General features: G+C 39.6%; 1 protein-coding gene across 1 annotated transcript; it reads left to right on the top strand.

Annotated features, from left to right (window-relative positions):
- Nucleotides 1-213: 213 nt before the first annotated feature.
- On the top strand, nt 214-2,452 carry COX7C (cytochrome c oxidase subunit 7C). The gene is made up of 3 exons (XM_081053687.1): nt 214-386; nt 1,359-1,502; nt 2,348-2,452. Exons 1-2 carry the CDS (start codon nt 312-314, stop codon nt 1,473-1,475), a joined length of 192 nt encoding a protein of 63 aa, XP_080909813.1. The 5' UTR covers nt 214-311; the 3' UTR covers nt 1,476-1,502; nt 2,348-2,452.
- Nucleotides 2,453-11,152: the final 8,700 nt, after the last annotated feature.

Genomic DNA, 11,152 nt, shown 5'->3' with positions numbered 1-11,152 from the left:
AAGAATCCTGTCAAGAACTCCCTAAGAACTCAGGTCTGAAGGAATCACTGCTGGTAACGAACAACCGAGTTTCTCTTGCTCCCTCAGCCTGGCGTGAGACTACATTTCCCACAATCCTTCCGGGCCAACAGGGCGCATCGAGGTATTAAACTACATTTCCCACAATACTCGGAGACCGCCCCTTCGCATCCCCATTTCCCACCTTACCTTTCGGCCATTTCACTCAGAGGAACTAGGTCGTGAGAAAAGCCTGAACCGCCATTTCCTCCGTTTTCGGTCTCTGCGCCTTTTGCAGGCCTCCCAACAGCGCTATGTTGGGACAGAGCATCCGGAGGTTCACAACCTCCGTGGTCCGTAGAAGCCACTATGAGGAAGGCCCAGGAAAGGTTAGTGTGTGGGGGCCCGGGTTCGTTGGGGAGGGGGCACTTGGCTTCGACTCGCTGAACTCCCAAGGCCGCCTATGGGCGGTGGAGAGGGAGAAGGTAAGCCGGAAAGTTGGTCTGGGACGCCGGCTAGCTTTCCGTTTCTCCCTGGGCCCAGGGAGAAAGCACAGGCCCCGGGGTGCGAGCGTTAGTCGGGGAAGGTAACGAGTAGGTAGAGCGGGAAGCCCTGCCTAGCCTTAGCGCTCCCCCGCCTTGCCCTCCGAGGTCTGCAGGGCCGTGGAGATACTGGCGGCGGGTACCTCGTGTGGCCAAGCCGAGCTGGAGGTCACCGGACTAGGAGTGAAGGTCATTGGAAAGGAGAGAAGACGTGAGGGCCTTTGGTTGTGAGTCGGATCTTGCCTAACTAGTTGATCCAATTATGACTGTTAACCCTCGGGTAAGGTTGGGTTTAGCTTCAGGTATAAATGGCGTATATCGGGTAGTTAGCAGTGAGAACCCCCGAGGGTTACGCGAGGCCTGAGTAGTAAAGGGCTGAGAAAAACGGTGTTGAAGGGAGGGCCGCTTGGTTATGAAAACGTCAAACTTCGTAGTGCAGGGGACATTCACCTGTCCCTTCTTCACTGAGTAAAGTAGTTTTCCAACAAACAGTGAGCTAGAACAGTGCATTCCGTTTACACAATGACTTTTGGAGAGCATTTTCGATTTTCTGAAATAAAGAGCTTCTCACTGTTTTGCACCTGAGTTCTGAAGACCAGGCAGTAGTAGCCTGGTGCTCAGTCAAGCCGGATATGTTTTTACCTTTTAAGTGTAGTGAAGGTCATAGGACTTGAAGGATAATGTTTAAAAAGGTGCTGCTGTGATATATGGCATGTATAACCTGATTATGTAAAGAAAAAAAATGTGGTATCTCCTGTGTATTTCTTTTTGATGGATACAGTCAGATGACTTGAAGTTCTCTTTTTTTGCCCCCAACAGAATTTGCCATTTTCAGTGGAAAACAAGTGGCGGTTGCTAGTTATGATGACGCTGTACTTTGGATCTGGATTTGCCGCACCTTTCTTTATAGTAAGACACCAGCTGCTTAAAAAATAAGGATGTTTTACTTAATACATGAAACAGGTAATTAATGGATTTCTAATAAAAGAGAAGCAATGCTTTCTCTTTTATTTCTTTCTTCATCTCTTCTCCATGCCTCCCTCAAGGGAAAAAAAAATTACAAATACATTATTGTGGGTAGGGCTAATTGCTGAAGTGGAGTGTATAGATGACATTGATGGAGACTGGTTAATAAACCTAGTAACAAATGTTTCTTTACCTGAGTCGAGGGTTTTTTGAGGACTGTTTATGAGACATAGTTTTACGTTAATAATCTCATGTGGCTCCCTAGCAAGTCTATAAAGTGGATATTTACCTGATCCAAGACAAAAATGTTAAGTTGCCCACTATTGTATAGCTAGTGATGGTAGACTTGATTTTTACCCAGGCTGCCTTGTTCCAGAGCTCCAGTCTTAACCCAGATGAAGTTCTAGTAAACTAATTAAATGTTAGTCTATCTTGATGGCAGTAAATGTTAGTATATGTCTTGTGTGCTAGAGGTTAGCAAATTCCCTATGTGAGAAGAAAATATTTAGTTAGCTTAATTGTAAGCAGAATTTTCCTCAAAACAGCACTATAGGCAGCTCTGGGATAATTGGAATACATTCGCAAAATATACTTTGGAAAGTAAAGATTTTATTTGTCAAGTTTAGAAGGGAAATGGTTTATCCAAGCCATTAATATGGAAAGATTTTGGTGCATATGATGAAGCAAATCAGTATGAATGAAGTCATGATACTGTAAACGCTTTCTGATGTACCGGTCATAAACTGATGAACAGACAGTGCATTAATGAAACTACATGATTTTTGTTAAATGAATGGGATTTTTTAAATACCATTAGTTTTTTTGTGTGTTTTTATTCACAGATATGAAGAGGAGCATTTTAAGAGGTGCAGTCACTTTAAAAAATGGATTAAACTGTTGAACTCAACATACTAGAAATGTTTGTAAATAAACTTATGGCATGAATCCTTAATGCGTCCTCTCTGAAATACAAAATGTGATAATGAGCATGTGCATACTTTTTTATTTGGGTAATATCTCTGTTAGTTTTTTTGACCAAAATATGTATAATTTAGCTTGTTTCTTCATCTTAAATTCTCAGATTTTATAGTTTAAAGGGAGAGTAAAGATTTGCTTTCAGTCTTTACTTTGAAGGAGTAAATTGGTTTTTCTCCATGAGTGATAATCATGAGGAAAACCAAATAGTGATGACAGATTAAAGTTCAAGAGCTTCGTTTTTTACCTCCAGACCTATACCCTAAAACAAATCTTTGCCTTGATAAATGTGCTGCTGACCAATATTAGTCGTGTTTACACGACTAGAAGTATAGTATTTGAAATGGAACGTAATGGCACGTAAGATAGAATATAGGAAATATTACTAATTTATTCTGGAGCTTTGACTAGTAGAAATGAGGTAAAAGATGGCTCTCAGTATCCTTGAATCAAATTTACATGAGTAGTGAAATGCTGCTTGACGCATAAAGTGTAATTACTTAATTTCTAAGGCTTTGTATTAGGGTAAGGAAAAAGTAGCTACTGAATATTTTAATCCCAGTTCGGTTACTTTTAGAATACCACTGGTGATAGAAGAATACTGTAAAGCAGAGGTTATAAACTGGTGGTCTGTTTGACTTGTAGACTTTTTGGTGAGAGGAGGTGCTGTACTGTTTTTAAACCAATATTTAATACCAGAATATTTACATAAAGTTTATATTTCTGGATTCTTCAAAAATTGCTCTGGGTGATTCTATATCCCTTAATAGAACGAAACAGCTGCCTCGGTCACACCTCCCAATAACATTAGATTTCCTATATGTCCCTAGTGTTAAACTGCTGATTTGCTGAAACTTTGTTTTTTTATTTTTTTCTCTCAGTTTGATGCAATTGAATCCAAGTCACTTTGTCCAGCTATTCCCTATACTTGTGTCATTATTTTTTGATTATCCATTGATGAATCAGTTGTCATTGTTTGGAGAATTTTTCATGGAACATCGAGGCTTTCTACTTTTGGGAAAAGTAGAAACGAGTAAGTTTAGGGTTCATAAAATGATTCTGAATTCTTGGTTCAAATCTTTGCCCTTAAATTACATTTAGCTATCTCTTGTTTTCTTGGAGAAAATGAGGATAGAGCGTACGTCATATAATTTTGAGAGTCAACGAGTGATATAAAAACATTTCTGGCAAGTCCTAAATGAAGGGTGTGTTTTTTTCTGTCTCACAATACATTAAGAGTGAAATGTTAATTAAGTATCAGACAGCAAGGTGTAGGTAGAAATCTGATTTATTAAATTTGTCTTCCTAGGTTAAAGTGTTTGAGGATTATACAGTCACTTAACATTGCCTGTAGGTTCTGTGACTTGAAAACGAAACCAATTTTATCATAGACTAATTGGTATAAACAAGAGTTAGCATATTTCTGATCCAAAAAAAAAATCACTAAACTTCTAAACAAAGACCCAAAACACTTATAATATTAAACATTGAAATAAATGTGGGATATCCATACATTTAAGAAAGATTAATAAAAACAATTATTTTCCAACCTGTTTTATTCCACTCCGGGTTGAGAGAAGCTAGAGCCTATCCTGGCAGCTCAGGGCATACTCAGACAAACCCACACTCACTCCGACTGGTACAATTTAGACATGCCAGTTAAGCATGTACATCTTTGGGATGTTTAAGGAAACCACAGTACCCAGAGGGAAACCACGCAGAAGTGGGAACAGGCAATCCACACAGACAGTGGCCCTAGCCAAGAATCATTTTCTCATCAATGTTATAACATTTGCCAACCTGTATGTAAATGAGATAAAAACCGTTTCCCTGTCCTGGGGTAGGCGCCATGGATTGTCCCATCCACATAAAAAGTTTTCAACAGGCTGACTTTTAGTGTGTAGTGAGTGGTAGAGACCAGAAAATGCTTAGTTCCTGTATTGGGGTTCTCCAGAGAAGCAACCAACCTGATGTGTATATATTGACTTACTTTAAGGAATTGGCTCATGTGATTGTGGAGGTTCTACAGGTCAAAAATCTGATGGGGTAGTACTGAAGAGTTGCAGTTTTCATCTGAAGCACCTGTTGGCAGAATTTCCTCTTCCTGGGCAGTTGGTCTTTTTCTATTAAGGTCTTCAACTGATTGAAAAAAGCTTACCCACCCGCCCACATGAAGAGTAATCACTAATTTCATCCAAAAAAACTTCACAGAAAAATCCATAGTAATGTTTAACGAAATCTCTGGATACCATAGCCCAGCCAAATTGACACATAAAATTAACCACAATTTCATATAAGCACATGACTTTAGTATAAATTTTTTTTGTGTTGGAATTTTAAAAACCACAGAATATTAATTTTTATAATTATATAAATATTCTCCCATACTTTTTTTTTTTTTAATTCAAGCCAACACAACCACAAGATTCCTATAAAAGTCAAAATTCTCTTGGAAAGAATTACACTGGATGAACCCATACATGCCTACATGAAGCTAAGCTAGCCAAGTAAAATACCTTATGCAGATGTTTCCCTGACTCCAGAATACTGGAATAGGAATTTTGGCAGGAGCATGTAACCCAGGATTTTTCAAGAGAAGCCACTACTGCTTCCATAATTAAGCTTGGCTACCCTAAAGGGAAAAAAAAATGCTAAATTTTTCAATGGAGTTAGTAAGAAAGGGTTAATTAAGAATATGGGCTCGGGCCACCTGGTGGCTCCGGGTTGGAGCTCCGTGCTCCTAACTACAAAGGCTGCCAGTTGGATTCCTACATTGGCCAGTGGGCTCTCAACCACAAGGCTGCTACTTCGATTCCTTGACTCCCGCAAGGGATGGTGGGCAGCGTCCCCCGCAACTAATATTGAACACGGCACTTTGAGCTGAGCTGCTGCTGAGGTTCCAGATGGCTCGGTTGGAGTGCGTCCTCTCAACCACAAGGTTGTCTGTTCGACTCCCACAAGGAATAGTGGGCTGCAGCCCCTGCAACTAGCAACAGCAACTGGACCTGGAGCTGAACGGCACCCTCCATAACTATGATTGAAAGGACAACAACTTGACTTGGAAAACAAATATATATATATATATGCGCTCAGGACTAACTTGCTCGCATTCAAAGCCAGGTTTGATCACTTCATCAAGAGACTATCTTCCTCAGTTTCCTCATATCAGTATCTTAGGGTAGTTGTGAAGATCAAAAATAGAAATATGACTATGTTAGGTAAGCTTCTTTAGGCTTTTGCTATAGAGTGCTTAATGAAAAATGTGATGGAGTGTGCCGACCCGCGGGACACTACACGAGGGACCCCGAAGCACCTAGAAGGGAGGAAAATGGGAGACACAAAGACCGGAGACAAGACAGGAGTTCTGATCAAGTCTCTCTTTATTGCAGCTCAATCGGGTTATATACATTCTTTTGCTGGGTGGAGGGGCATTAACATAAGAAGGGTTGCTGCAGGCTAGCAGTCTTAAGCCATTGGACACATCCTACAGAATGTGGGTGTTACCCAAGTAACTTCCTCTATCTCATGCTTCTCAGTTATGTGATGGTGCCTTACAGGCACCCGCCCCCTACAATGGAGGAACTAAAATGGACTTGTGTAAATGATTCCAAGTTAATCCCAAAGCCAATCCAGTTTCAAGTAGGTATTTTCAGTTATACTCTAGCTACAGTTCTAAACAGATGTCCAGCAAATACTTCATCCTTAGCGATGTAAAAATGCCTGGAGTCATGCATGGTACAACTATGTGGGTCATAAAATAAGCTGTCACGATCAGTGAGATTCCAGCTCCTTAGCATGTCATCCTGGCCACACAGCTCTAAGGGTTTCATGTCCCACTTCCGTATCGTAGCTTAGGGGCCACATTTTTTGTAAAGATTTCCCCTGCTGATTCCTCACCATTATCCCAAACTGCACGTAAGTCAACAACACCCTCTATAATTACCTCAACATGTAGTGTAACTACTGATTTCCTTACGTATCACCCATGTCAGCTTGTGATCGTTGAGACCAAGGAGGCTTCTCTTTATTCTGGTATCCTGCATGTATAATTTAGTGAGAGGTCAATGGACATTTATTGAATGGTTATTGAGTTGAAGCCAAGAATGATAGAATTATCTAAAAAGCAAATCCCAGGCCACCTAATCTATACACCAAAATGGTGTCTGTTTCAGTGTTTTCTGAATATAAATGAATTTTTCCCAGGTAACTTGCTGAGTTGGGTTCTCCAACCAAATATATATTGAAATAATCCAATTATCACAGACTCAAATTAGGAGTTTCTGCCAAAACATTACTGTGTCACTGACCACACCATTTATTTACTCCATCTATATTTTTTGTAGACAACTTTTCTTGATAAAGTGTTGATTTACATTCCAGCAGTAGCTACTGATCTTGTTTCAGACCAGCATTTGAGAAGAACTCGTTTAAAGAATTAGGGAATGTATGGTTTTACATAACAAAATGCAAAGCTCAGTGAATTTAAGGGCCTATTTTACTCAGCCTCTTGTTCCTAAACTATTTCTTTGTTACAGTATAGCTGTGCTACAGTTCCAGGCAACCCATACAGAGTTAACAATATCCAGCAAGAAAAATTACTGGTTCAAGTTATTTTTTAAGAATGAAGAAAGGTTTCCTAGAAACCCACCAGCAGCCTCCTCCACCACTTACTAGCCACAAAGATTATATATCCATTTCTAAATATAACACTAACAAGGGGAATGGCAGGTGCCACAATGATTAGATTTGAGCAATTAGGATTTTCTCCCAAGTCATGTGGGAAGAATGGACCATGGAACAAATCAGGATTTGAATAGAAAGTGAGAAGAAAGGGGATTGTTGGGTATGCAAAAGACAGTGCCTGCTGAAATTATTCTGTATTTGTATTCTGTATACTGAAAAGATAAAAGCAAATGTCAAAATGTAATAAGCCTTTTAGTATATCTAATTAGTAAAGACCTTAGTATAGGTCTTCAGAACTTCAGAATAAATTGAATAAAAGAGGGAATAAGCAGAATTCTAAGCAGAATAAAAGAGGAAATAAATAGTGTTACGATTTTTTTCTGTGTTTCTTTTCAATAGAAAGTAAATTATTCTATAGTAAGTAATGAAAACTTTTACATGACTTACACTCTGCCAACATCAACACTTTAAATGTTTATTCATTATGAAATTGTATTTTTGTTCTCATAGCTATTGAAATTTTATAAATCAGAAGGAAGATAGACACTATATAACTAATATAGTGAAGATTTTTTAGTGAGTATATAATTATAATTTATAGTTGATTTTAGAGAGACTTCTTAAACTCATTTTGAATATGAGCACAAGATGCTGAGGTCCTTCTCTCACCTGGGATAGTAGTCGTTAGTGCTTTTCATAAATGCGCCAGTTTCTACTCTAATATACAGCAGAATTGAACTCTGTTCCCTTTGCTTTGACATGAAAATATGAGCAGAAATAATGTTTTACTTCTTCCTGGAAGCTTTAAAAGACAGTGTACAGCTCGCCAAGTTCTCTTCCTCCTGCTGCAGGCATATAACCTCCGTCAGCCTGGGTGCCTGAGAGACTAGTGAGCACAGCCCTTTGTTGGATGTATAGAGTGAACAAGAAACTTTCATTGTTTTAAGCCCCTTGTTTTTGAGGATGGTTTGTTAATGCAGTAAAACGTGGCCTACCCTCATTGAAATACTTGGGTACTCCATATGACCTTGAAAAGGATTACTTCTCTACACCTCTCATTCTTCAGCTGTAAAATTCTATGTCAACTCGATCTTCTAAGTACTCTTCCCTTTAAAATGACTTGTATATATAACCACAAACACAGTACCACACAAAAGTCTGGCTCAGGGAAGTAAGGAAAGATCTCTTTTCACTGCTTCCCAAGTGTGAACGGGCCAGAATGATGAAGGTAAATAGTTTTCGGCTTCTCAAGTGGATTTTGAGCTGCTACGTAGTAGGCATTTCCACCTTATCTCTCATTTTAATGGACCGCACTTACTAATTGGACACCTTTGTAAAAATTAGAAAAATCAGTCCCTTTCAGGTGGACACAGCATTGTGCCAGAAAAAACTTGTTCCCTTATCCAGTCACTTTCATTGTACATTGGAAAACAGTCAACTCTATGCAGCATTCCTCATCTCATATCATATTTGAATGATATGATGACAATAATTGATACTAAATAATTATGCAGGATTTTAATAGTGTTCTATATACTTTAGAGTAAGACTTCTGTGTTTATTTGCTGGATTCCAAAACTTAGCGCCATGCTCCGTAAATATTAAGCTTTCAACAGATATATTTAGATAGATGGACGTATGATGACTACTGATTGGATTAATAACACTTTCCAAGTAGAGGAGCCAGCCTAGGAAATTTTCTCCCGATGCCTAGTAACAGGAGATGGTCAGTTAAATTTATCTATATCTTAATAAATTTATCAGGCTTACGTCGTAACCCTGATTCACTAGAATTAATATAATCAACAGAACCCCCCTTTTATGTTTTGTGATCTTTACTCAATGCAGTTCTATGTATAAACTGCATAATGTGAAATCTCTATTCATGTTTAAGCTCTCATGCTAAATCACACTTTTCCAGACGGTATACATTAGTTTGAACCCTATGAAATTACCAATGTTTCACAGTTTTGACTTGGAAGACAGCCATTACTGATGGTTCATGGTCATAGTTTGCCCTTTCAGGTACCGGACTACCTTTCCCCTCCATATGTGTACCTGTTTGGGAAGCCATGGATTTTCCCATGGCCATAAATTGTAAGTGGGTCGTATACCCTCGGTGTAGCAGGATTGAAACTATTTAATCTGGGTATCATTATTTTATTATCAACTAAAGAACAAGATAATCTGAAATTCTCAAATGCAGCCTTTACCCCAACAGTCTGAGTTTTGGGGGACATTGCTATCAATTACAATACTAAAAATATCTCCTGATGCACACAGTAGGATGATTTTACAGCAAGACTCTGGCTTACAATCTTTGACATTATGGTATTTAATATGAATTCTGAAAAAAAATTGTCTGGATTTTAGAAAGGGATTCTAAGTATTTCTACATAATCATAGAAAAAAGAGAATGTCCTGCTATGTGCTGAATGTTTGTGTCCCCTGAAAAAGAAAACAAAATCATGTTTTGAGACCCAATCCCCAATGTGATGTTATTTGCAGGTGGAGCCTGTGGGAAGTGATTAGATTATTATATGGAGCCATCATGAATAGGATTAGTGCCCTTATAAAAGAGACCCCTGAGAGCTCCCTCACCAGACATCAGATCTGCCAGCAACTTGATCTTGGACTTCCCTGCCTCCAAAACTGAGAAATTTCTGTTGTTTATAAACCCAGTCTATGGTATTCTGTTATAGCAGTCTGAATGGACTAAGATACCTCCTAAATCTAAATTTCCCCACTTGCACTCCAAAAATATCTTACTGATTGGTAGTGATACAGTGTGACTGAAAAATCTCTCTCTCTGTCTCTCTCCTCCGCCCCCCACGCTCTCCCTCACTCTCTCACTCTCTCCATAGTTCCTGGCTCAGCTCCCAAAACCCTTGGGATTTTTTGAGCAATAAGAGTAATGGGATCATCTTTTGTTATAATATTTGGTCTCTTCTCACTGTTCCCAAAAAGGCTTTAGAGCCATAAAGGTGAAATGGGTGTCTTATTCATAATACGCCCCTTTCCGCAACTGGGTTTATTTTAATGAAGGTGACTTTTGGAAAGCACCAAAGGCTAGGGGCTGGTTGCCAGAGGCACCAACCTTAAATAGAGGGTTGGAACTTTCAGTCCCACCCCCTGATTTCTGAGCAAGGAAGAGGGCCTGGAGGTTGATTCAATCATCAATGGCCAGTCAGTTAATGGATCATGCCTATGTGACAAAGCTGCTACAAAAACCCAAAATGGAGGGGGTTTGGAGAGCTTCCAGGTTGGGAAACCATAACTGATTTAGTGAGTAAACAGGTTACTTGAGATTTGGCATCCAGTATTGAAGGAGGTCATTGTAGTGTCTGAATTGTAGCCAGTGGGTCAGAAACACAGGTAACACCCTGGGTTTGCAATTGGCACCTGAGGTAGAGAGCAGTCTTATGGCACTGAGCCCTTTACCTATGGAATCTGATGCTATCTCTGGGTAGACAGTGTCAAAATCGAGTTGAATTGTCAGATACCTTGCCTGTATCTCAGAATTACTTGGTGCAGGGAAACGCACGCGCACACACACACACACACACACACACACACACACACACACACACAAATTGGATTCAGAAACCCAAAGACTAGGAGACAGATTACCTATAAATAAGAAAATGATCGCTTAGCCCAGTAAAATCATGTCTAGAGCCTATGCCCACAGGGAGACATAAGCGGGGATGGGGTGAGGGCAGAGGGATATGAAAAAGGAATGGAGATAGGGACATGGGAGATTTTGGGATACAGATAAACATCACTCAAAAACTATTTGCACTCAAGGGTAGGAAATTACCAAGAATCGGATCTTGTAGATTGGAGTATGCAACTGTAATTGAGCAGAACCCAAGGCAGGAGTTTCATAACAACCCCACTTCTGAGTAAATGTAGGGAGACGCACCCTTGGAGGCTTGCTGATAAATGAAGAAAAGGAAGCCAGAGGGCACATTAAGGTTCCTGTGAAA

This window comes from Rhinolophus hipposideros, assembly GCF_964194185.1.
Source record: "Rhinolophus hipposideros genome assembly, chromosome: 7".
Lineage (NCBI taxonomy): Eukaryota > Metazoa > Chordata > Mammalia > Chiroptera > Rhinolophidae > Rhinolophus > Rhinolophus hipposideros.
The sequence above is the reverse complement of the archived record's forward strand: the minus strand, read 5'-3'. Positions and strand labels throughout refer to the sequence as shown.